Source organism: Dromiciops gliroides, chromosome 6 (assembly GCF_019393635.1).
Source record: "Dromiciops gliroides isolate mDroGli1 chromosome 6, mDroGli1.pri, whole genome shotgun sequence".
Lineage (NCBI taxonomy): Eukaryota > Metazoa > Chordata > Mammalia > Microbiotheria > Microbiotheriidae > Dromiciops > Dromiciops gliroides.
Window position 1 is genome coordinate 206,724,993 of NC_057866.1, and position 27,925 is coordinate 206,752,917.

Sequence of the window (27,925 nt, forward strand, 5' to 3'; positions counted from 1 at the left end):
TTCATAAGTGTGAATTAACAAAATTCTTCAGGAAGCAATCTGTTTATTCTTGATTTCCTCTAAGTCAGTGTTTGTATGATTTAAAAAAAAAAACAACAACAACATATAGATGGGGGTGGTGGGAAAACCCAAATCATTTAAAGGTAGCAATGGTTTAACCTGAATCCTCTCCTTTAAAATTCTGAGTATTTCCTGGAATCATAACTTCATTTGCTGAAAAGTGAATATATTGCATTTTTAGAAGATACGAAATGCATCTCTGTCGTGTGATGTGAGTCTCATGTCAGCTGCAGCTACTCGATTTGCATGTAAATTCTGAAATTTTCCTTGTCCCATGTGACACTTCTGAAATGTCTGTCTGTTCTTTTTTTTCTTTTTAATTTCTCAAGCTCACTATTTGGATAAGATAGTTAAAGGTACTGTATATTTGCTCTTTGTTGACATGTCTACACACACATATATATACATATCTCTATATATACAGAAATATATGTATATAATATTGCATTAGGCGTGAAAATAGGTTGTTTCCATGCATAACTTCATGAATTATAAATCAGGCTCACATTATGTGAAATGCTTCCCATCGATAGTATGAAGATTTCAGTGTCTGTGTCTCACATTAGTAGTAATGAATATCACTAGTTGCATCATTATGTAAATGCATTAGTTTTCACTGGAACCCAAACTGAAAACAACAGATCATTTGCTGTTTTCCTAGCCCCCTTAGCTCCATCATTGGCAATTCAATTTTAAATACTTCATTTTTTTAAAAATGCCTCTTGACTCTCGTGCCCCTGCATAAGAAACTACCAAATTGAAAGATTTTGATCAAATATGTTTGTAAATACATATAAATGGTTATCAAGGGAAAAAACTCATTTATCCAGATATACTGGATTATTTGTTTTTTTCTAAATGTTTGAAGACACAGAAGCAATTCTGTCCTTACATTTCATGTAAAAAGACTATCTCTTGGGGCAGCTAGGTGGCGCAGTAGATAAAACACCGGCTCTGGATTCAGGAGGATCTGAGTTCAAATGTGACCTCAGACATTTAACACTAGCTGTATGACCTTGGGCAAGTCACTTACCCCTCATTGCCCCGCCAAAAAAAAAGAGACTATCATTTGTGTTTAATATTGATATTGGATGTATTACATCAAAAGGAAAGAGGGGCCAGAACAAAACAGCAGATTCTTATGTCTTCAGCTATTGTAGAAATAGATAAATGTTTAAAAAATTTTTTTTCAAGATTAAAAAACCCTCTTTTCCCTTCTTAGATTATGTATTTTCTATTCCTTCTTTGTGCTTTTCATTAGAATATGGCTATATTCATGGCAATATCCAGGCTTTCATACAATGACACGTGTGCATGCAATCAGCCAGTGCACCTCTTTGTTGGTAGGGCAACTATTTTATTTTCTTCCAAAACAAAACCACCAAAAAAAAAATCCCAACATATTCAGTAGAAGAATTAGCCTTTTATACCCATTACAGAGTTCACAAATATAGGTGGTAACTGCCTGAAATAAAAGAAGCAGCAAAGTTCATCTCAGCCTGACCTGTTGGTATCCATAAGACTAATTCCATTCCTCCTTGCCACCAGAGACTTTCAGAACCCCCTATTTTTTGTTACTACTGATCTTAAGAGACAAAAGTGTCTCTGGGAGATATTTCAAGTTACATAGCAGAGAATGGGGAGTTCCTAAATTGATTCTTTTAAATCAGACTTCAGATGTAGAAATTTCTTTAAACAGCTTATCCTAAACAACATCTGAAACTTTAACTTTGTCATAAGAACAAGGGCAGCATTCTGATTGGAAAAGATAATGGAGTGTTTGACGTAACTTACCCATTCACTCCCCCTCCAAATAATTAGCAATAGTAATTAATAATAATAATAATAATAACCTGCTGCACCAAATATTTTTATTTCTATTTTGTATAAAGTTATTGACAACTGTGTTTTCCTAGAGATCTGATTGGTAGCCACTTATTATTAGGACTTCAGTGCCATTTCTGTCCTTGCTTTCGTCAGTGTCTTATCACACTCATAAGGATAAGAACACCAGAATCTGCCTGAGTGTCATCCTCATACACGGCTCATGTTGGCTGCATGCCAGATATCATCAATAGGAATTGGCAAAAACTGTTTCTTATTATGTAATGTTAGACTGAGACAATTATAGATTTTGGATATATTAAATTATTTTAATTGTTTCCCAAATTTTCCCTCCTTGCCCATAAAAGCAGACAAGATAGGATATAAAGGTAACAGCACAAAAAGCCTTAGGGAGATTGTCACAAAATATCACTTTCTGCTATCTGTCTTGAAGCACGTCACTACCGTGTTTTTGTTCAGTCTATCAATGTTTTATTGTGGTCCTTATGGTATTTCATTTTGTCCGTCCTAAGTAATCAAATACGCATAGCTATTACATTTAGTTGGAAATCCTGTTGGTCCTGTCCCATCCGTATGCAGCCTGAATCCTGATGTTTGTTAGAATAGATGCTAAAGCTGCTTCACTATTTCCTGGGCTTTGCTTATTCTGTGAAAAGGAATGTACTCTGGGCATAAAGTATAGTCATTACAACTGGCCTATACTTTGTGCAGTTATTTAACGCACTGTAATTTCACATGAATATACGGCAACTCTGAGACCAGATAAAATTAACGTTCTCTTTTAACATCATTCATATGCTCATGCCCACTTTCATGCTTTTGAAATTAGAGGGATCTGTCTAAAGCAACAAGGTACTTCCAAAAAAGGCCTTCCCTAGCAAGTAACCAATAAAGCCTGCCACACATTCAAAATCTCTACTAGGGACACGGAAATTGCCTTGGTTTAGACATTGTATCCCCCCCGCACAGTCAACCTTGTTGCTTTACTAAGAGAAATAAAGTAAACTTAATTTTGTCTGGCCTGCAGGTATTTAGAGGATTGGTGCATATATTTCCATCCCACACAGGTAAGTGGTGTCTCAAGTGTCAGGCCAATCAAAGATGCCACTTGGTTAAGACCTAGATTCCTTGGGGAATGTTGCTGTTTCTATCCATGTGCAATTACAGTATTTGTGCTGTTTATAAAGGCCTGTTCCCAGTAAGTGTCCCTTATTTGTTCGTATGGAGTTGGGAATTCTTTCCATACTTAAATCACTTGTGATGTCCTTCTTTGTCTATTTTGACAGAGGGTTGCCCTGGTCTGTGCAATAGCAATGGAAGATGTACACTGGACCCAAACGGCTGGCATTGTGTTTGCCAGCCAGGGTGGAGAGGCGCAGGATGTGATGTAGCCATGGAGACTCTGTGCACAGACAGCAAGGACAATGAAGGAGGTAAGATGTACTGAGCAAGGTTGGAAGAACTGTGTGGCAGAGCAGAGGTTTCAAAAGCTCCAGTGAGCACAGAGTGGTGTGCCTGCCCCTGGCCGGTCAGATCCTTAAAGATTAAAGCGATGGAGGGATGGAAGTCTGCTGGCAAAGTCATTGGGCTGCTGTGATTTTATTTCTTAAACAAATACAGGATCATTTTGTTTAGAGAAAAACAAAAGTCCTTCAACTTTGCTGTCAGTGCTGGGTTTTCCCCACACCCTTTCCTAATCCTCCAGCATTCCTTTTCCTAATCCATCTCCCCCAGCCTGTCCTGCCCCACCCCCTTAGCCCTAGTATTTATCCATTCCCATATTTCATGTTCCCCTTTCCAGGTATTCCTCAACTATCCCCTCTTGGTTCTTGTCTCCTGACATCTCACACTCACTACAGGCCAAAATGAAATTTTAAAGGAAGCTCCTTTTAAAAGCTTCCTTAGGAAAAGGAAAATGTCTAGGTTAATAGGGAGACATATCCCCCCACGTACCCCTTTTTATACTGCTGCAATCATTCCCCCTTCTTGACTCTCTAAGCACCGGACAGCCAAACAGGTGCATAGGAATGTGCCTCTGGTTGCTGAACAAATTCTTGTTTTTAGAAGATGGCATCAAAGAATCGGTGCATAAATGGATACCGGGGGAAAATAACAAGAGTATAGTGGATTTGTCAGCATTTATTAAGTACCTACTGTATGCCAGGCACTGGGCTAAGCACTGGTGCAGCATGTGAGAGGATGTCCCTCTGCCACAGGGCTCCATATTGAGCTTTGGTCATGATGCATATCTTCCCTGGTAGCTGGTCGGAGGACAGGGGGTCAAAAGGCCTGAATTCATGTCTCCCTTCTGTCTCTTTACCTAAGGGGCTTTGGCCAAGTCACTTAACATCTCTGACCCACAGTTTTCTTATTTACAGAGTGAGAAGGTTGAGGGTCCCAAGCATCCCTTTGAGCTCTAAATCTCTGGCACTAAAACATTAGCAAAATTCAGAAATATTCTGGGTTACTCCTAAAAGCAGGAGATTATGGGAAAGTGTCTGACATTTCTTTAGAGAAAAACTACCCTTTCTTTAGATTTGTTTTGGGGAGAAGTGGTGGCGATGATTGTCACTAAGGTTTCCTGTGCTTGTTTCCACAAATACCGACATGGTGGAGAGACAGTGTGGTAGTGTTGGATAGAGAACCAACCTCCAAGCCATGAAGATCTGTATTCCATCCAATTCAGCCTCTTACCATACCAGCTGTGTGACCCTGGGCACATCAGTTGGTCTCTCAATGTCCTAGGCAACTCACTAACGTGAGAGGTTTCAAAAAAGGTTCACATCAGGGGCAGCTAGGTGGCGCAGTGGATGGAGCACCGGCCCTGGAGTCAGGAGGACCTGAGTTCAAATCCAGCCTCAGACCCTTGACAATTACTAGCTGTGTGACCCTGGGCAAGTCACTTAACCCCAATTGCCTCACCAAAAAAAAAAAAAAAAAGAATGTAAAAAAAAAAAAGGTTCACATCTAGAAGAAATACATCTAGAAGTTGCTGACACAGATCCAGTCCCTATGCCAACCAAAGTCACCATTAATGGAAGATCTCTACTATAACTGGAGAAGAATTACCTTTATTGAGTCATGTATGTTCAGGCTTTGACTAGGAAAACATAAGACGGAGACACCATTTAAACATTAACCAAATTACACCCATTCCTTTCTTTTCCACTTAAGGTTAAATCAAGAGTTAAATGAGATCATTGGTCTTTGATTTAACCAGCAAGTCATTATCAACAGTCATTACCTAGAGAGCTGGGTTTCTTGCCCCCTCCTCTGACACCCTCCCTGTGCAGGAAAGACACGTTCCCTTAACAATATAAAGATATGCTTCGGAGGTTGACTTTGGGCCCTGGGTGCCTTTCCTCTGAAAGATGCTTTCTGTCTACACTGTACGTATCGTCTACTTATCTGCATGTCATCTCTCCCCTTAGAATGAGAGCCCATGAAGCCAGGGCCTGTATGTCTTCAGAACTTGGTTCAGTGTTTGGCACATGGCGAGCACTTCATTAGGGAGTCAAATAAGGGGCAGCTAGGTGGCGCAGTGGATAAGGCACCAGCCTTGGATTCAGGAAGACCTGAGTTCAAACCCAGCCTCAGACACTTATTAGCTGTGTGACCCTGGGCAAGTCACTTAACCCCCATTGCCCTGAAAAAAAAAAAAGAGGAAAAAAAAAGGCAAACGGGAGTCAAATAAAAATCAGGGTGTCATCTGCATAGAGGTGATCATCTGGAAGTGGGTAAGATTGCAGGTGGTTAGAGAAAGCAGAAGAGGACAGAACCTTGAAGACCACTCCCCATACAGAGTTAGAAAGATGTCAAGCCAAGATAGGAGACACTACCTCCAAAGCCAAGGGAAGTGGAAGTGTCCCAAGGGAGGGAGTGGCCAATGGCGTCAGATGCTCTAAAGAGGTCAAGGTGGATGAGGATTGTAAAAAAAGGCCCCGGATTCTGGGAGGTCACTGGTCACATGCCGCACATTCCCAGATTATAAGGCAACTGCAGTGTAGTAGGGGAGATTTGTTTCAATCCCTTGAAACAAAACATTGTGGACATAATTCATGGGGACATTTCAGATAGGAGCTCCAATATCCCGGGAGAGTAAAAGGCACTTCTGGTCTATTCCACCCAAAGGACCTTTTTCTCTGCAAGTTTGGGTTGGGAGGAAGGGAGAGGAGTGAGGTAAAGGGAAATAAAGAGAGATGAAACAGGACATTATTTACTTCTGTTATCCCACTCAATATAAGCACAACATAAGGTGCTTGCCATGGTTAAGAGTGAATCCTTTTTCTCACTTAACATTTCCACACTGATCTGTTTTTAGTTTGAGGATTTGCTGCCAAAAAAAAAAAAATCAGAGATTTGAAATGTGATGAGGGAATTAGAAAAGGTGGGGGAGAGAAATGGAAACAAAAGAAAGGGAGGAGTAGAAGAGAAAGCTAAAGGACCAAACAGATGGAACACGGAATGACAAAATAAAGAAAGTATCAGGGGGAGCAAAGAGGAGAAACAAGGGAGCAGGGAAACAGATGGAATGGATGTGAAAGGCAGAATGAGGAGATGATCGATGGGAGATATTATAAGGGTGGAGCACAGAGAACCCCAGAAGAGAAGAGTGAGATGCTCTAAAGGCAGATGAATGAAATTCTGCTCATGTCTAGAAAAGGGGGGAGATATTATTTTCTCAAAAAGAGACACATAGGTAAAAGAAGGGAGGGAGCATAACAATGAACAGGGACTAAAACCAGTGAAATGGAAATGGGAGAAAAAATGAAGAGGCAGGATGAGTATCTCACCAAAGAGAAGGCAGGTAGCAAGTATTCATTAAGCACTTACTGTGTGCCAGGCACACAAATATAAGGAGAAAGACAGTCCCTCCCCTCAAAAAACTTAAATTCTAAAGGAAGAAGGCAAGGGAGGGAATGGGAAGAAAGGAACTCACACAGAGACCGTGGAGGTGAAGGCCAAAGAGTCAGAAGTGCATTGGGGGGGGGCAGCTAGGTGGCACAGTGGACAGAGCACCAGCCCTGGAGTCAGAAGGATCTGAGTTCAAATCCGGCCTCAGACACTTAACAGTTACTAGCTGTGTGACCCTGGGCAAGTCACTTAATCCCAATTGCCTCACCAAAAAAAAAAAAAAAAGTGCATTTGGAAGAGGAATGGAAGCGTGGCCAGCCAGGCCTGGTCCCCAAAACAGAGGCCCTAGAAGGAACTCATCAATGGGAGAAGGAGGCGTGCATGGCAGAGGGAAGTTCCAGTGTGAGAAGGCAGTTCTATCATGGTATCAAAGTCTGGAGGGTTAGAATCAAAGACAAGAAGAGAATGTAGTAGAGACTAGCTAACATAGTGTAATTAGATGGTGTAGTGGATAAAGCACCCACCAGATCTGAGTTCAAATCCTGTTTCAGACACTTACTAGCTGTGTGACCCTGGTCAAGTCACTTAACCCCTATCTACATCAGTTCCTCATCTGTAAACTGGGGACACATTGGAGAATGAGATGGCAAACCACCCCAGTATCTTTATCAAGAAAACCTTATGGACAGGGTCCATGGGGTCATGTAGAATCAGACATGACTGAACAACAACAGAGAGTGACTCAGAGAGAGGTTAAATTCTCAGGAACTAAAAATGTACTACTCAGAAGAAAAAAAACAGCGGGTAGAAATTAGATTAAAATCATAACATGGAAATATTGTGAAAAATTTTTAAAGTACTGACCGTGTATCACGAACTAGTATGATGCATGACTTAGGGGGGATTTGTATTAGCTTGAACAGCAGTGGTGTCAAACTCAAATAGTTACTACACACATAAAGATCATTGCAGTCTATGTATTGACTTAAATTTTAAAATGTAACATTATCTGTGTTCTCTTTTATTTTATTTATTTTGTTAAATATTTCTCAACAGTTCAGGGAGTATTGCAGGCTACAGGTCATAATATATTTATTTGACGCCTCTGTTCTAGACCCTGTCCAAGATGGAGGTTATCATTATATGTTTTTTGCAACTAAATGCCACTTAGAGGTATTTATGGTAACTCCTATTTTTTAACTGATGAAATATAAAAGAAAAGGCCAGTAAGCCTTATGTGAAGGAGTTACTTGCCACTCCTCATCAAGAATACCTGGATTTAGGGTTAGAAGGGTCCTTAGAGATTACTGTGTCCAACTCTCTCCTTTTATGGTGGGTCTTATGTTACTAAGAAGGAAATACTATTTATGGACTGCTTCAGCATTTGCAAAGGACATATGCTACCTTGTTTGAGCTGAATGGCAGCAGAACAAACTAGAACATGAGTGGATTGGTTCTATCACTCCGACTAAAGGTACTAAAATTATGTTCACTCTGGTAAGTCAGTGGCATTGTCAGGAAGCCAGTCAGTAAACAGTTATTAAGTACACGTTAGTTGCCAGGCACTATGCCAAGTGCTTCACTGTCTGACTGTTCAGAGCAGAACATTTATTCTTTACTATTTTAATTAATAACATTTATGTGTGGTTTTTATTTTTAATTTAACATCAGCCCTTTAGGCCTGCACTAAAACTGTGCTAGATAGCCTTCAAATTCCTAGTCTGATGCTTCAATATTGGTGCTTCTCAAGAGTATTTGTTGTTGTTGTTGAGTTGTTTCAGTTAGGTCTAACTCTTCCTAACCCCCACTTGGGGTTTTCTTGGCAAAGATACTGGACTGGTTTGCCATTTCCTCCCCTAGCTCAATTTACAAATGAGGAACTGAGGTAAACTGAGGTAAATTTGTCCAGGTCACACAGATCATAAGTGTTTAAGGCCAGATTTGAACTCAGGTCTTCCTGACTTCAGCATTCTGCCTAGTGCATGACCTAGTTGTCCCAAAAATACTCAGTGAAATGCAAAGTCTAGCAGGTCTTATCAGGTTAGAAAGGCACCGATCACAAGCCAGTGACAGACCAGATGGCAGTCATTGAAGGACCAGCCTTCCTCAGCCCATTGGGCATCCTCACCAGAAGTTATCCTACTAGATGATGAATTTGGGGTCACAGCAGTCCACTAAGTTATGGAGTGGGTCACAGTCTGTACCCATGGAGAAAATAACCCCACCAGAAAATTCCTATATCCATGAAGTATTGCAGTGAGTATTCTAGATAGACTACCTAAATCTGAGATAGTGCTCGTTCTTTAGAGGCAACCACAATGAATGAAACATAGGCTTGGAAACAGAAAGATCCAAGTTCAAATCCAGCTTCAGAAAGTAACCACCTGTGTACCCTGGGCAAGTCACTTAACCTCTGTCTGCTTCCTCAGTTGTAAAATGGGAATGGTGGGGGCAGCTAGGTGGCATAGTGGATAAAGCACCGGCCCTGGATTCAGGAGGACCTGAGTTCAAATCCGGCCTCAGACACTTGATGCTTAGTAGCTGTGTGACCCTGGGCAAGTCACTTAACCCTCACTGCCCTCCCCCCCAAAAAAGGGAATGATAATAATACCTTCTTCACAAGGTTGTAGGATCAAATGAGATAATATTTGTAAAGTAATTAGTACAATGTCTGGCACATAGTAGATGCTTAATAAATGCTGATTCCCTTCCCCTCTTCCTCTTGACTACAGTAGTTATATATGCAGGAACACAACTTGAGGATGGAGAGTCAGTAGCCACTTCTTCAAATGACCATTTCTAACATGTTAGAGACCTAGTTGCACCCTACTTTGTGTGGGGAGATAGTTTTAGGGAACTCCCAGGGCTTACACGCTTACACACACATATACACACACACACACACACACACACACACACACACACACACACACACACACCATCCCCAGAATCAGGGCTGGCTGTCTCCCAATGAGATTTTCAAAAAATCTCAACTTCTGAAACATGAGATCTTGGACGCTTTTGGTGCTCAGTTTGATTTTATCGATGATTGTATGGGAGTCTCTGGCATTTCTATCTAACCGGCAGGGATTTGCAGAATCGTTTCCCATTAAATATAATTTCCAAGAACACTGCTACCATTCTCGTTGCTACTTAAGCATCAAAGGACTACTGTGGTGTTGAAGTCACGGTGCCCACATCTCCCAGTTAGGAACCAGATTAAGTCATTGTTGTCTGACAAAAATCAAATTTTCATGATTACCACGTAATTCCATTTTATTTCATGGTATTCAGGATTCTGATCATGAGAACGCAAAGAGGATTGCCCGATGTCTTAGAGACGATAAAGTGGCAAAGCTGGCATCCAAACCCAGAGTTCTTCAACTCCAAATTGAGCACTAGGTCTGCCACAGCAGTGTCAAATAGACCAGCTACCTGACTTGTCAAGGACCTAGTTGATAAAAGGTGGAAGTCTGGTCCATTTTTATCCCTGGTCTTCAGCAATATGATCAAAATAAAGCCCAATTGTACATTTGGAATTGATTTGAAATAGAAAACAGTAATCTAACAAATGACACTAATCAGTGATTAAAAGAAGTTAAAGGAGACACTATTAATGGAAATTGAATCTGTTCATTTACTAAATAAATTGGGATGCTTATTAAATATTACAATATGCCATAATAGGCTTGTTGAATATTATAATATGCTTATCAAATATTATTATAATATGCTATTATTTAATAAACATATATGCAAAGAGACAATGCCAAGTTATAGTGAATGTTCAAATAACTATTCTCTGAATATTCTACTTAATCAAGATTTATTTAACTTGATAGTGGATATCATACAGCAAGTCAGTAATCACATAACAATTACTTAATACATATGAGGTAATGAGTTTAGCAAAAAGGTGTTTAGATTGAAATTTAGGAGCCCTGAATTCCAGTCATCCTTTTTGTCTCTATGTCACTTCTTGCCCTTGGGAAGATCACATACCTTCCCTGAAGCCTCAAGTTTTTCCATCTGCTATATCTTTGCAGCTCTTTTTTTAAAATTATGCAATCAAAGTATAACTTTCCTGGGAAAAATATTTCCATCAGGTTCTATCTCTGTTATACTTCCCAAGTAGCTCTACTGAGACCAGATGGAAAGAGACCCCTTATGTGATAATTTCCTCCATCCCCACTCATCTACCATGATTCTGTGTATCAAGTGGGTGTTTCTATCTGCCTTTCCACAGGATCATAATACTATGGGAATAATATTAAAAAATGGGGTTGACAATCCCAAGCATCTCTTCACAGTACTATGATCTCTCTATTAGCTAACTCTATTTTCCAGAATCCTCAGAGGGAAAAAAAATCTGTCCCTGGAGCCTAAGGTTGCTTCCAGCTCCAACATTCTGGGAACCTATGAATTACCGGCCTTCCATTTGGTCCACAGCATTTCCAAGTAGAAACAACAAACTGTGTTGTGTGGTCTTTAAAGATAAAGTCTTTAACAATCTAAAGCTATTCATGAGCTTGGTGATGTGGGGAGGAGAAAAGGGACCAAAATGAGGCAATCTGGTGGAGCCCAAGACATCTTTGCTCTCCACAGCCACCCCCCTTGTACCCGTTTAAGTGCTCCTGACTCTTAAAAACTTATCATCTAAGGCAACTCAGATGAAAACAGACATAAAGAACACACATACAGCCAAACACATAAATAAATAATGTATGAGCTGTGTTAAGTGCCTATTGTTGGAGATGTTGAAGGAAAGGGAATTCATGCAGGTTACACCTGGCATAAGTTTTGAATTACAAGCCCCTAAGCAAGAGTTTGCAAAGAATCTCTCTCCTTTTACCCTTCTCCTCCCTCCATTAGACCATTTATCTTCAGAAGTGCCCCTATCATGTAAACCCCCTTTTCATGGTCTCCTCTATACCATGGGAGCTATTAAGGTATTAGTTATATCTATGGTGTTTTGACAGGGTGCATTATAGAGAAATTCATGACCTCTCATCCAGTAACACAGGGAAAATTTCACAGCAGTGAGAATCTAGGAGTCTCTTAAAGGAAAGGAATGACAAGAGTTTGGCAAGCTGAAGGACAAAGGGAATTCTAGGTATAGAACATTACCTAGAAAGAGAGGAGTTAGGAGTACTCTATTTGTAATCAGACAAGGCCCAGGTGGAGCACAGCTGAGTGAGAGAAGACAGTATGGAAAATCAAACAACAAGGATTTGTTAAGCCCCTACTGTATACCCCACACTGGGCTAGCCACCAGGGGTACAAAGACATTATCTTCTCTCTAAGGACCTTCTATGGGGGAAACAATATAGTAGATATAGAAATGCAAAATACATACAAAGTCAAAATTAGACAATTTGAAGAAAGGGGAATTGCTATATATAAATGAGTTGGGAGGGATCAGGAAAGGCCTCATGTATGTAGGTGCTTCTTAACTGAGCTTTTAAGAAACCTGAGGATTCAGAAAAGCAAAAGTGAGGAAAACAGTGCATTCCACACATGGGAGGCAATCTGTGTAAAGATGGGATATTATAAATGAGGAATAGTAAGTCTGGCCCATCTGTAGGATGTGTGAAGAAGAGTGATATGTAATAAGCCTGGGTGGCAAGCCCTCTAGAAATAGCACTTCAATAACTATGCCAAGGATGGACTGAAAGGGAAGGGACCTGAAGCAGGGAGACCATTTGGAAAGCTATTGAAAGAGTTCAGATAAATGGTAAGTGGGAACTAGGGAAGACAGACTCTTGGAAGGGAAGGTCGAAGGTCTTGATTTCATGGAAAAATAAGAAACCATAAGACAAGAAGAACATGTATGATAAGATGATGTGGGTAAGGGGCAGCTAGATGGTGCAGTGGATAGAGCACCTGCCCTGGAGTCAGGAGTACCTGAGTTCAAATCCGGCCTCAGACACTTAACACTTATTAGCTGTGTGACCCTGGGCAAGTCACTTAACCCGAATTGCCTCACTAAAAGTAAAAACAATTTTTTTTAATTTAAAATTTAAAAAAATAAATAAAAAGATGATATGGGTAGCAGTGGGGGAAAGCCATAATATTCAAGATTAAATAAAGGGATGGGAAACTTTTTAAATTGTTTGCATTAAAGTATAGTGGAATAAATGCTGAATTTGGAGTTCAAGATGGTATGTACTTTACTAGTACTTTACTGACCTTGAGTTCTTTGCCTCTTGAGTCTTAATTTTCAAATCTATGAAATGGATATAATGGAAAGTATATAAACTGAAAGGGATTCATTTTTTCCCATCCTCTTTTTAAACCTAGAAATGAAATTAATGTGTGAATGGAACAAAAGTAGATTTCATCGGTTATCAGCACATGCCACCTCTTGGAGTTGTCATGAGAATCAAATGAGATAACATGTAAAGCACTTTGTAAACCATGATGTGCTATAAAAAAGTTCTCTTTTATTATTATAGTCAATATGAATGACAATCAGTATTACATGATTGTGCCACTTTTATTTAAAAAATCCAAATTCAAATAAAAAGACTCAATATTTAATTGTTGATATTCACTGGGTTTTAACGGGTTTATTCTCTGGATATTTTTCATAATGGATGCTATTAAGTATGGTTTCTAAGCCAATATAAATATAAGGCAACCTAATCTTTCAGAGACAAAAATAGAATGGCAGTGATTTTGCCAAGCTCTGAGCTACTCCACCAAGATTTTACCACACTAGATATTGGCCAAGCACGTCATCAGCTTAGTTGTACTAGACAGCACCAGCTACATAAGTACAGACAAAGAATGAAAAATGTTTTCTCAAGTCATAGGGAGCCAGATTCATAACCATCCGTCACTCGCTTGGGCAAGTTACTGATAAACTCCACAGAAAAATAACAAACAGTGTGTCCCTGCATCTTGGCTGTTGAAAATGAGATTCTTTCTCTGATTGATGTTAGCAGAGAGGCTTGTAAAAATGCATTTCCAGCTGATTAGTTCAGAAGGTGTCAATCTCATGCAGTTTTATGACCTGCAGACTCCACGCCAGATGTACATTTGCTTTTTATAAACTAACAAAGATGAATGACTAAATTTGAGCATTCCTCTTTGGCAACTGTACCATATATTCCTTAAGGGAGTATGCCATAGGGGGAGGGGGGAAGGAGACATTTAACCCCTAAGACACCAAATGTTGGTTTTTGAGAAAGTCTTGGAGAGGTGAAACAGATCAAATTTGAAATTCCTTTGTTCAATGAATTGTCACTCTTGGTAGGCAGTGAACATGGTGGGATAAAAGCTGATAGACATCTCAGATATTGCTTTTCTTTCATTCCACTGAAAACCTTAATGTAGTAAATAAACAGCAATCCTAGTTCTCATGGAAAAAATTTTTTTAAAAATAAATTTTCTCTCAATTTTACACTGCCTAAATTTCTTCTAATTTGCCCCTCCCAGAGCTATCACATATCAAAAGGAATATTTTTAAAGAAAAAAGAAGAAAACAATCAATAAAATCAATCTGCAGATCAAAAAAAGTATGAAAATATATTCAATGTTTCATACCCATGGTCCTCCCACTTCTACAAAGGAGTCAGGGGAGGTGTCCCCTCATATCCCTTCTTTGGGATCATTCTTGTTTTTTTGTAATTCAGCACTATTCACTTTCTAATGTTTTATGATGGGTTTTTTTTTCTATGAACATTGTTATAGTTACTGTATATATATTTCTTGGTTCTGTTTGTTAAAAAATCTACATCAGTTCATGTCAATCCTTCTATGTTTCTCTGTATTCATCACATTCATTGTTTGTTATACCACAGAAAAATTCTATTACGTTCATATACCCCAAAATCCTTAGTTCTCCAATCAGTTTCCAGTTCTTTATTTCCACAAAAAAGGCTGGGAACTTTCTTCTTATCAATGACTTCCTTAGGGTATATATCTAGTAATGGAATCTATAGGTCAAAAAGTATGGACATTTTATTCCCTCTCTCTCTCTCTCTCTCTCTCTCTCTCTCTCTCTCTCTCTCTCTCTCTCTCTCTCTCTCTCCAAACAACTCCAAAAAAGGGGAAAGAATTCATAAAAGAAATAAACTATAGGATATATTTTAAAGATTCTTTGTGCAATCTCTAAACACTTAATCATGATTTGCCACATGAAAGTGTATCTTTCAACCCCTCACTTTCTAAAGCTAGGAATCATATTGTGTGAATGGGACAAAAGTTGTCTTTGTCACTTATCTGTATGTCTTTGAATCACTTTGTGCTTTTAGCTCCTTGGAAGAGTGGCACAATATAAATACAAAGCATTAACCTTATTATTATAGTATTCTCTGATGAAAAAATACAATATTATTGCATTATTTCCTCCTGTAGCTTGACAACAAATATAATGTTTCTAGGCATTTATACTTTTTCTATTTCTTCCCCATTGGGAAAATGATTAAGCAAAGTGGTAAAAATGCATTAAGACAGTCGAGCTATTTAAAAACTGATCTCAAAGTTCAAAATGATCTTTTATCTGTTATTATTTGGGGATATATCCCCAAATATGTGTGTTTATATATATACATATATGCATATATATTTTCAGTCCCTTGAGAACACATCTGTTATTGTTTCAAAAAGGGATAGATCTAATATGACACATAGTACATACAGAAACACATTCAGCTTAAATACCCAAAGGTGAATGGAAGATGCATGTGCTTACAAATTAGCTCCCATTGATCAGAACAAGTTGAAACTTAACAAAATCTGTTTATCAATTATTTCAACTCCCACATTTTTGTGCATATGAGTTTTTTCAGAAATTAAGGCGACAAGCAGCAACTTCTCATTTGTTCTGTCAGTGATATGAAAAAAGTCCCAGGATCATAAAGTCTTTCTTAAGTACTAAAATATATTTGAAGAAACAGAGATATAAGTTAATCTCTTCATCAAGTCAGCATGGGCCAGTACAGCTGAGCACAGTCTCTGTCATCTCTTATCTTACTCCACCCATGATATTGACCTACTTTATGCATTTAGGCAGATTGACTCCATCTATACCATGCCTTCTCTTTTGCCTCAGTTTTTCTCAGAGCCTAAAACAAATATTATGTTCATTATGATGAATTTTACTCTATTAACTGAAGATGCATTCCCCTCTCCCCCCAAAATAAAAGCTAACACACATTTGATAGTATTCAGTATTGCTGATCCAGCAATCACAACTACTCTAAATTCTTCCATCCGGTTAATAGTAATTTGTTCAAATAAGGGAATATTCCCATTTTTTTTCATGATACAGAATTTTAAAAAATGATTATGTTTAAACTCCCCAAATTTACTTTCGTTCCCACAGGAATACCTCTCTAGAAAGGCAAGTTTTTAAAAAATACATTTATATCTCATAAAATTTATATAGACTGCTCTTTTTTCCCCACCAAACTAATTTCATTAGTATAAGAAGTTCCAGGTGAGGAAACACTCCCAAGTGTAGACTGGCAACCATTCTGCAATTTACAGTAGGCTGGAGCACTGAGAGGTTAGGAGACTCGCCCAAGGTCTCACAGCTCTCTGTCTCAGTGGTGGCACATGAACTCAAGTCCTCCACACATCCAGGTCCAGGTCTACATTGACACCATCACACCGCCTCTCCTTACTTATGCTCCCCTTCCTGTCTCTGACCCCCAGCTGTGTATTTGTCAATGACGCACTGGAAAGAGGGCTCACTCATTTGGTTTGAATTTCTATCTGCAGATGGATTAATTGACTGTATGGACCCCGACTGCTGCTTACAGAGCTCCTGCCAAAATCAGCCCTACTGTCGCGGACTCCCTGATCCCCAGGACATCATCAGCCAAAGCCAACAGTCACCATCTCAGCAAGCTGCTAAGTCTTTTTATGATCGAATTAGTTTTCTTACAGGGCCGGACAGTACTCATGTTATACCTGGGGAAAGTCCTTTCAATAAAAGGTTAATTCATGTTTTGTCTTTAAGATATAAAGATGCCGTTCCTTGTTTGTGTCTGCCGTTCTGGTTGATCTGCATGGCATGGGGAGTGTTTATGACTGTACTCTTTATGAATGTGATCTTTCCCTGATCCCCGAGTGTCCTTCCTTCACCAAACTAACCATCTCCAGCATTTGTGACTCAGCTCATGCACTCTGCCAAGGTCTATACCTGGGACCTAACAGGACATTCCATTAAGGAGTCGATAAATCTTTATTTAACTAGTTGATTCGGGTTGGCACAGTTGGAAGTGTATCAGAAGGAGCCACAAAAAGAGCCCAAAAGGAAAGAAAGAAATGCACCTTTTTTTTTTAACCGTGCTCACTAAATAATATAAATTATGAATTAATGTAATGGAACTGCTAACTGCATGGTGGTATGATTACATAAGCTGTTTGACGGGTGCTTTACAGAGCAGTAATGACCTGAAAATAAACCCATAAGTGAAAGCAGGTGTCTTGTGTCTCACTGAGCAAAGGAAGATGATTTACGCTGGAACTCCTGGGTCTGCAGAAATTTAACAGCATTAGTGCAGTTAAGCACAGCAGTTGATTAAAATTTGTTGCACAAATGTTCCTTATTGCCCCTTTAAATCTTGTACTCCTTGGTCCCTGCAGATTTCCAGATTGCCTCAGAATTAATTGGAAAGTATACTTTTCTTCATGTAAGTGCCAGACATATGACTTATAGAAGAAAAGCAGAGAGTTTATAATTTTTAAGAATTCATCACTAAATTATTGGTCTTGATATCTCTCCAAAGAACAGATTGCAACAAATTAAAACACAGGGTAAACAGGAAGGCACTTACAGAATGTAAATTACACCGAGTTAAAAGAGGGCATTGGCTTGGGAGTGTTTCAACTCCAATTTTGTGAATAGCAATTGATTGCATGTGGTAGTGTTTTTCTGTCCTTAAGTTACATTACCTATAAATCACAGTAATGTCGGCCTGAGAAAACAAATGCTCCTTCTAATTCTTTTACTTTTCCCACAGCCTTGCATCTGTCATTAGAGGCCAAGTACTAACTGCGGATGGGACTCCCCTTATTGGTGTTAACGTCTCCTTTTTTCATTACCCGGAGTATGGATACACTATTACTCGCCAGGATGGAATGTAAGTTGGTGCTACCACACATTTCTATTTACATAACCTGTTTGTTTAAAAGAAAGGCTTGTAACAATTGGAATGGTTTTCATTATGAGTGCTTCGAAGAAGAAATGAGTTTTTGAGACTTTGGGGAACTGTGGGAGAAAGCATGTTGAAAAGATTTACTATTAGATCCGTTTTTTGATGTTGGTTACTTTTTTTTTTTTCTTTTAGAGCTGCTTAAGGGCAAGGAGGTAGATAAAATGTGTGATGGTAGAATTCTGAGTCAGGAAAATTCATTCAGTTTATTTGGGTTTTTCCTAGGTTTGACTTGGTGGCAAATGGTGGCGCGTCGCTCACGCTGGTATTTGAACGGTCACCATTCCTCACTCAGTATCACACTGTGTGGATTCCCTGGAATGTCTTTTATGTGATGGATACTCTGGTCATGAAGAAAGAAGAGAATGACATTCCCAGCTGTGATCTGAGCGGATTTGTGAGGCCAGATCCCATCATTGTGTCATCACCTTTATCCACCTTTTTCAGATCTTCTCCTGAAGACAGTCCCATTATTCCTGAGACACAGGCAAGACAGAACTTCAGAATAAACCACCTTCTAACAATGAGCCTTTCAAAAAGACCTAAAAGAGTTTGCAAATTTCTAGTGAAGTCGTAAAAATGGTTTAATAATGTGATATTAAACATGACGTGTTAAAAATTCAAAGGGATATTTAGGGTTTGGTTGGGGTTTTAAGATTAAGGCTCTCCATGTATAATGATACTCCTAAATGGAATGGCTTTTTGGCCTATTTATATAGGTATATGCTATTTAATTACCAACCATCTCACAGTTAACATAATGGAGGAAATTGTCTTGACCAAGATTGCTCTTGAAACAAAAACATCATCCTTTGTTCCTAAAAAAAAAATCCAATACCTGATGTTTCTTCTTAGCTTGAAATAATCATTCATGCTCTGTACAGCAAGTCAAGATGGTATTTTTTAAGGATAGAGGTACTATGTTATTTGTTTTTTAACTAGGCCTTATGCTGCTTGGAAGATGCATTTATTATTTTTCCTTTCCATATGTTTTTCACTAAAAACACTTTTAGTTCTTGAGGGCTGGAGCTGGGCACAATAAAATTGCCTTATTTGTAAATGGCAAGGGTTAGGAATTCGTGGTTTCCAGAGTAAAAGAGCACTCTGAAGCCTTTTTACCAACAAACACACACACACACACACACACACACACACACACACACACACTTGCTCAAGCCAGGATAACCTCAATGTTGGCCAATATCACAGAGAAAGGTAGCCAAGGAAATATGGATCAGAAGGCACAATAATGGGTAATCGGGCCTATTCTGATCTTTTTGTATTTAATAAACCTTCCTCATTCTAGAGATATCAACCCCTACGGGTCCTACAGGAAGGGTCAGACAACATCTATTCCACAGAAGGGGCCAGTTCCTGAAAGCCAGGCTACCAGTTAATTCAAGTCTGCAATTTGACAAGCATTTTCAAGTACCTGCTATGGACCAAGCAGTATGCTATGAGCAGGGAACCAAAATAAATGATGTCTGCCCTCAAGTAATATCCATTCTAAAGAGGGAAAATAACATGTTCAGAGGGCAATCAACCAACCGGTGGGCATTTATTAAGCTCTTACTGTATGTCAGGCACTGTACTAAGCAGTACATAGATGGGATGGGGGAAGAATATGAACAACTGAGGAGATAAGGAAAGAACTCATAGGAGATGACTCTCCAAAAGAACAAGGGATGGCAAGGAGAGAGATGAGGAAGACACACCTCTTGGGAGTGGGGGGGGGGCAGCCTGACAGTCAATGAGCACATATTAGGTGCCTGCTATGATGCGCCAGGCACTGTGCTAAGCGCTGGGGATACACAGAGGCAAACAGCAGGCCCTGCCCTTAAGGAGCTCCCAATCTAAAGGGGGAGATCACAAGTATGTGTGAACAAGCTATATACAGGAAACATGGGAAATAATTCAAAGAGAGAAGGTGCTCAAATTAAGAGGGTATGGGAAATGCTTCCTGTAGAAGATGGGATTTTAACTGAGACTTGCATAGAGGCAGGAGATGGTACGCTACATACAGGGAATGTCACGTAGACCAGTTTAGCTAAAACAAAAAGTCTATACAAGACAGTAATGTTGGATTAGTGTAGTAGTAAGAGAGACTGGAGCTAGTTGGATGCCAACTCAAGGTGTCTATATTTTGTCCTAGAGCAGGTAGGGAGTCACTGAAGCCTGACATGATATTGCAGGGAGCTGACATGGTCAGATTTGTGGTTTAGGATCGGTAGCTGTACAGTAATATTGAAGGTGGGAGACGGGAGGACTGTTGGGAGGCTATTGTGACGGTCCAGGCAAGAAGTAATGAGAGCAGAAGAAGCTGAAGGGGAGAGATGTGAGGGATGGCATGGATGAGGGTTGGCAAGATTGTGGTCGAACACATTGGGTTATGCTTGGGACAAGGGGAGTGATGAAGAATGAAGAACTAGGGGGCAGCTAGGTGGCACCGGCCCTGGATTCAGGAGGACCCGAGTTCAAATTTGGTCTCAGACACTTGACACTTACTAGCTGTGTGACCCTGGGCAAGTCACTTAACCCCCATTGCCCCGCCAAAAGATAATTAATTTAAAAAAGAATGAAGAGCTAAGTGTGACTCTGAGATTGCAACCTTGAGTGATCAGGAGGGTGGGTGGTGGTCCACTACAGAGAAATAGCCAAGTTAGAACAAACTGGCAGAAGGGTGAGATTTCCAAGGATTTGTGACATGCTCCTAATGTTGCTGGGGATGAAGCTTTGGGATCTTGCTTCAGGAAGAGAGCTCAGTTTATCTCACCTTCCACAGAGTGGAATTGCCAGAACCATTATTACCATTCTTCAGGCCGGCCTTCATCTTTCTGGTTCTCATGTAGAAAATTAGAAGCAGGGGAAATCAGAAGATGATGGTAAAGGTCTCTTCCGCGTATAAAGCCTATGATGCTGGGACATTTGCATCTTGTTTCACTACCTTTGTCACAATGGTCTGGCGAGAAATGATTTTGTTTACAGGGCAGGAATAACTTACAGCAAATTAACTTGCTTTTTATGCAAGTAGCTCTAGACCAAGAGGCTAGCTCTGACACTCCCTGGTCTGTGACAATGTGGAAATCCGAATGCCTCTGGAATCAGAGGTTGCTGTTCATTGTGACCCCATTTGGAGTTTTCTTAGCAAAGGTACTGGAGTAATTTGTCGTTTCCTTCTTTAGCTCATTTTACAGATGAGGAAACTAAATTAATTGAGGTTAAGTGCCTTGCTCAGGGTCATACAGCTGGTGTCTGAAGCCAAATTTGAATTCAAGTCTTGGGGCAACCAGGTGGCTCAGTGGATAAAGCACCAGCCCTGGATTCAGAAGGACCTGAGTTCAAATCCAGCCTCAGACACTTAACACTTACTAGCTGTGCAACCCTGGGAAAGTCACTTAACCCTCATTGCCCACAAAAAAAAAAAAAAGGGAATTTAAGTCTTCCCAATTCCAGCCCCAGCACTATCCAGGTTCAAATCCCACTCCAATGGTCACTACCTGCATAGGTTCAGTCTCCTTATGTTTAAAATAAAAGGATTTTACTGGATGACCTTTGAAATCCTTTCTGGTACTAGGTCTACAAATTCTCTCTGGTCCTTCATTTCCCATTTCTGTAAAATGAGTGGGTTGAAATTGATGGTCCTTAAGATCTTCCAGATCCTAAACTCTGGGGTTCTTTAAGTTAAAGGAAGAGAACAATGCATTAAAGTGCTATTTTGTTGTTTTGGTTGTTCAGCTGTGCCCGACCCTTCGTGACCCCATTTGGAATTTTCTTGGCATAGATACTGGAGTGCCATTTTCTAGATAAGAAAACTGAGGCAAACAGGGTGAAATGACCTGCCCAGAGTCAGACCGCTAGGTCTTCCTGACTCCAGACCCAGCGTTCTGTCCACTGTGGCTAATTGCTTCACAAACATGATTTCATCTGATCCTCACAGTAACCCTGGAAGATAGGTGATATCTCTTAATTAATCATTATTCTCTCTAATATATTCACAATTTATTTTACAATTAAGTCAGATCAGAAGGTAAGTGACTTGCCCGAGATCAGACTAATGAGTGTCTGATATCAAGACGAGGACACCTTTGGTTGCCTCTATAGGTAGATGGGGAACAAAAGGAAACAAAACCAGACCACATAAGAAAAAGTCAGATTCTGAGAAAGAAAACAAATTCTAAGAAGCAAAAGGAGAACTGTGAAGAAATGACAATTAATTGCACATGTAGAAAGAAGTCTGAACAACAGACCATAAATTAATTTGAATTAAGTATGTATAATTCTCTCCTAAAGTGGTGTCACCATTTTTTATTTCTAGAATGTTCCTTTCAGTTTGAGGTTCTGAGTGATTTCTCTAAGATATTTTGATCATGTGTGGGAGAGCACTGAGATCTTGGCACATGCCAAATAGTTCTCAAACTATTTGGTCTTAGAACCCATTTAGTCTCAAAAATTAGAAGAACCCAGAGTTTTGGTTTATATGGGTTATGTCTACCAATATTTTCAGTATTAGAAATGAAAACTTAACTTTTTCAAAAATTTTTCTTTAAATGTTATTAAAATTAAAATTATAATAATTAGACTATTTAGAAATAATAAACCTAACATGTTAATATATGCATTTTTATTAAAAACAACTATATTTTCCTCCCCCAAGTTAAGAAGAGTGACATTATCTTACACATTTTTGCTAATCTATTTAATATCTAGCTTAACAGAAGACAGTTGGATTTTTATAACTATACTTCTGCATTCAGTCATTAAGGATATATTATTTTGAAGTATATGAATCTACACATATGTGTAGTTGGAAAAGGGAGGAGTATTTCAATAAGGAAGAGACATCTTGGTATTATTATGGAAATAGTTTGGACCTCACAGACCTCCTCAGGGTCAGGGGACCACACTTTGAGGACTGCTGCTAAAAAGTACAGTCAATCATCATTTTAACTCTCTTCAGATCTCCTAAAGACTTTAGTGTCATCCTGAGAAGCATTACGGACTTGCATAATCTATTGTCTTTTCTTAATTAATCATTATGCTCTCTTATTTATTAACGCATCTTATGGTTGGTTAGGAAAAATCCCAGATGAGAGCCAATCCTCTTTGATGCTGGATAGCTCAAGTCATGCTCTCTGAGCCTCAGTTTTCTTTTCCAGAATTATCTTCTTTAGAATCATACCCTAATCAGTGAAAAATTGAAAATAGAATCCAATGTGTTGACCCATCAGACCTCTGTTAAGGTGCTAGACTATTAAAGAATTCTGCTAGTTACAGGGCCTGGCCACAGACTACAATTCCACATGCAGAGTATGTCTTTTCAAGTAATTGTTCATAAATGATCAAAACAGTGTGGGAAAAGACATCTGGGGTACACATATTGAGCTCAGTATGAGTCAGTCGTGTGATATGGAAGCTAAGAAAGCTAACGCAATTTTAAGCTATATTGAGAGTACAGCATCCTGAACTACAGAGATGAAAGTCTTCTGGGGCCCTGCCTTGTCCAAACTACATGGAAAGTACCAGGTTCAGTTCTGGGTGCCACATTTCCAGAACAACACTGATAAGCTGGAGAAGATTCAACAGAGGACAGCTAAGATGGGGGAAGACTTGAGTCAATGATGTGAGAATGGAAAATAGAAGATTGGAGCCAAGAGCAATAAGAGCCATCTTTGAAGGACCTGAAGGAATATCCCATGGAAGAAGGATCAGACATGTCCTACTTGGTCCCATAACAAAGAACAAGAAGCAATGGGTGGAAAATGCAAAGAGGAAAATTGAACTTGATGTAAAGGGACAGTTAGGTGGTGCAGTGGATAGAGCAATGGGCTTGGAACCAGAAAGACTCATCTTCCTGACTGAATTCAAAACTGTCCTCAGTCACTTACTAGCTGTGTGGGCATCTCTTACCACTGTTTGCCTCAGTTTCCTCATCTGAAATGGCAAACTACTCCAGAATCTTTGCCAGAAAAACCCCAAATGGGGTCACAACTGAAAGGACTGAATGACAAAGGTAATTAGATCCTGATGAGCCTGTGTCAGGAGGTAGTAAGTTCTCTCTTGCCAGAAGTTTTCATTCTAGAGGTTAGATTAAGGATAACTCAAAAGTATTTTTTTCAGATATGATTAGACTAGATGAACTGTAAGGTCCCTTCCAATTCTGAAAATGTTGTGATTCTAGGACAATCTAACAATTTTTAGTCAGTTACCTAATGAAGCCCAAACCATAAGTTTGTTTTACAAAATAGTCCAATAAACATGGTTTTCTTCCTTAACTACTAAAGATTGTATCCTTGATCTCAACCACTCAGATCATGCATTTTTTGATCCTTTCCAGAGCTACCTTTGAACCAACCAAACTGGGCTATACTCTTTTTAGAAAAGAATATAAATTTTAATATCACCCTTCCAGTGGCATGCTGGTAAATGTTTAACAACCTACTCCACCTCCCTCCAAAATGTAATCATGACACACACACTTTTAAGTTTAATATGCATTATTAACATTTTCTCCATTGCTTTCTGAAGTCTAGACAATAAACAACACAGTAAATCAAGCCCTCATTTGTAGAGTCTGCCAGTTCCTGAGGTATAAACGCTCAGGCCGAAAACTGAACAGTTAACTGTCACAAACTAGTACAAATTGGCTCTTGAATATAATCACCATTTTCCCGGTACCCCGCCCCCCCCCTTCCCTGTCATCCCTTGTAACATCCTTGTAACATCTCTTGTTACATCCCTTTTAAAAGGGGGGCGGAAATGATTCAGCAAAACTAACCATGACATCAGAAAAGTCCGGTATTGTATGCAGTGTTCCATACCCATAGTTTCCCACCTCTGCAAAGAAATTAGGGAAGTCTCTTTTCATGTCATTTCTTTGGAACCAAGTTTGTTCATATTAATTTTACAGCATTTAATATTGATCATATTTTTACTGTTCTTTCCATTTTTACTGTCAGTACCCATTATGTATAATTTTTCTAATGCTACTTACTTTACTTCATATCAATTCATATGTATTCCCAAGGGTCTAATATCGATGTATCACTTTTTATAGCAGAGTAATCCCCACCCTTTATCCATATGCCACATTTTGTTTAGCCATTTCCCAGCTGATGGCCATCCATTCCATTTCCAGTTCTTAGCCACTGTCAAAGTGGTCTTCCTGAAGTATAGGTTGTATTCCTGTTCAGTAAACCCCAGCAACTCCTTATTGCCCCGGGATAAAACAGAAAATCCTCTGGCTTCCCCTCCTGGCTCCTTCCTATACCTTTCCAGTCTTTCCTACACTGTACATCCCTTTACATTACCTACAGTCCAGCACAACTGGCCTTTTTGCTATTCTCACACACAACACTCCATCTCCAACTGAGGGCATTTTCACTGGCATGGTCTCCCCCCTCACCTCCCCATCCTAGCTCCCCTGGCTTGCTTCCAGCCTCACCTCAAATCCTACCTTCTGTAGGGGGCCTTTCCCAGCTCTGTCTCTGCCCCCTCTGATCTTCCAATGCTAGGAGTACCTTCCCTCTGAGATTACTTCTCATTTGCATTCTATCTTATACGTTTAGAGTTGTTTACATGTTGTTTCCTCTACTGAGATTGTGAGCTCACTAAGGATAGGGCCCATGCTTTTGCTTTGACCACAAAAATGGTGCTGCTTGCTATAAACATTTGGGTATGTAGGGGAATTTTTAAAAAATCATTGGCCTTCTCAGGATATATGCTAGATAGCCAAATCTCTGGATCAGGAGCATTTTGGTCAATTTCTTAGCAGTGTTACAAATCACTTTCCAAAATGGTTGAATCAGTTCACTGCTCCATCAACAGTACAGTAGAGTACATGTATCACAGTTCCTCCAACATTAACTATTCCCATTTTTTTGGTTATCTTTCCTGGTTTGTTGAGTGTGAGGTGAAACCTGAGTTATGGGATTCTCTCTTGGTTCTGTCAACATCAGATGTGACTCTGAACTAAGAACCATCGGTGAAGGAGAGCAGATAAAAGAGGGTGAAAGGATCGGTGTTACTTAGGATTATTACTAGAATAACAAATCAATGATCAGCCTTTCTTGATATGCTTTTATAGCATTTTAGACCATAGGGATTATAACAGAATAAAAATTATTCATTACTTACCAAATAAGTATGACCAATATTGTACAGTGGGAAAAGCATTGATTCCAGAGTCAGAAGACCTGGGTCCAGTGCTGTTTTCTATACTACCTGTATGACCTTAGGCAAATCACTCAGCCTTCCTAACCTCAATTTCCTCAGGTACAAATGAGTGAGATGGAGTACAGAGCCTCTATTGCCATTTCCATTTCTAAATTTATGATCCTAAAACCCATTAAAATCTCTGCTTCGTGTTTGGTATATATGTATTTGCTCTCAAATGTCTTTTTTTGTTGCATAATTTGGGCTACTTTTGTTTTCCAATGCAGTAAATGCATCAACCCTAACTGATGGTTTTTTTTTCATCTGTTTTATTCATAAATGAATTAGGTACTTCATGAAGATACCACAATTCCAGGGACAGACCTAAAACTCTCCTATTTGAGCTCAAGAGCAGCAGGGTACAAGTCAGTCTTGAAGATCACCATGACTCATTCTGTTATACCATTTAATTTAATGAAAGTTCATCTGATGGTGGCAGTAGTGGGAAGACTTTTTCAAAAGTGGTTCCCAGCTTCACCAAATCTTGCATATACGTTCATATGGGACAAGACCGATGCCTATAATCAGAAGGTCTATGGTTTGTCCGAAGCTGTTGGTGAGTTCCACAGATGTTGTTGATTTTTTACTCCCTCCATTTAAACTTCTGTTTCAAATTCATAATGGTTGTACAGCCCATGGGGATTCAATGGGCACCAATCAGAAAGGAAGATAAGGAGGGAATTTTAGAAGGATCGCCCTGTCGGTTAACCTAGAGAAAGATATTTCCTACTGGGTGTGTGTGTGTGTGTACGCACGTGTGTGTCACTCCATAAAGAAATGATAAGTATACCATGTGAGAAAAAGGAGATGTCTCTCTTTTTTGGAATGAAGATTGTATCCCAGAAGAGCTTGGGTGAAATTTCACATTGGGGTCATGTCCTTCCTCCCCCCATCCCCTTATTTATCTGTATTTCTTTCTTCCATTGTACTTTCTTCTCTGTTTTTCCCTGTCTTATTTCTATGGTTTTTTTCCTCCATTTTCTCCTTCCTTTTTTTCTCCTCTGCATTTCTTCCATTTGAATCAATCACCTAGTCAGAATGACGTTTAATAGTAGAAGATATCTCAGCTAGGTCTAAATCCCAAATCAGCTCAATCATTTAACCCAAACTGAATGAACAGTCACTTTACTTGAGCAGCAAATCAATTAAATAGAAAAAGAAAAAAAAATCAAGTCAAACCAGTTGTTGAAGTGAATTGACTGGATGATATAGTCAGAGTAGCAGAACTAGGTATGTGCATTGGCATAGCCTCAGGCCCAGAGCATCAGAAACCAAGCTCAGAGTGGGAAGTATTTAGAGCACAGGGAATTTGTGTTCTGTAACTCATTTCAGGCTTAAATGTCAGTAATATTTAAGGTGAAAACATCTTTCTAAGGCCTGAGTTTTCCAATTCATGGAACCACGTAATTGTGGAGTCTTCCCTTCATTTTTTGTGAATTATCTTTGCTCTTATTAAAGACTAGCATGGTGTCTTGCACATCATAGGCATTTAATAATTATTTGTTGAAATTATTTTAATCTTACAATGAAACATTCATTTTTACATTAATGCTTGCTAATTTAATACTACATTACTTACATTCAGTTCAGAAAACTATAATTCAGTGGCCTTATTTTACACCTTAAATTCTGTTTATTTTCAATAGCCTTATTCTAAAAACATTAGAAATGGAATAGCAGGCAGAATGTGGTTAACAGTCATGATTTTCAATTCCCATACCACCACTTCACTTTGTGTTTTGCAGATACAACCCATGGGGCCACAGTATTGCAGGAAAAATATATCG

At 39.3% G+C, this 27,925-nt stretch overlaps 1 protein-coding gene across 7 annotated transcripts in view; it reads left to right on the forward strand.

Annotated features, from left to right (window-relative positions):
• The window catches only part of TENM3 (teneurin transmembrane protein 3), a 1,675,137-nt gene that overhangs the window by 1,554,031 nt on the left and 93,181 nt on the right, over positions 1 to 27,925 (forward strand). For 6 of the 7 annotated variants that reach the window (XM_043970124.1, XM_043970125.1, XM_043970126.1 and 3 more), the window contains 7 exons: positions 390 to 416; positions 2,253 to 2,273; positions 3,192 to 3,338; positions 16,489 to 16,705; positions 17,736 to 17,855; positions 18,153 to 18,414; positions 26,427 to 26,694. In XM_043970124.1, coding sequence (XP_043826059.1) covers positions 390 to 416; positions 2,253 to 2,273; positions 3,192 to 3,338; positions 16,489 to 16,705; positions 17,736 to 17,855; positions 18,153 to 18,414; positions 26,427 to 26,694 — 1,062 coding nt within the window. The remainder of the gene's footprint in view (positions 1 to 389; positions 417 to 2,252; positions 2,274 to 3,191; positions 3,339 to 16,488; positions 16,706 to 17,735; positions 17,856 to 18,152; positions 18,415 to 26,426; positions 26,695 to 27,925) is intronic. The other variant, XM_043970130.1, reaches the window with a different exon arrangement.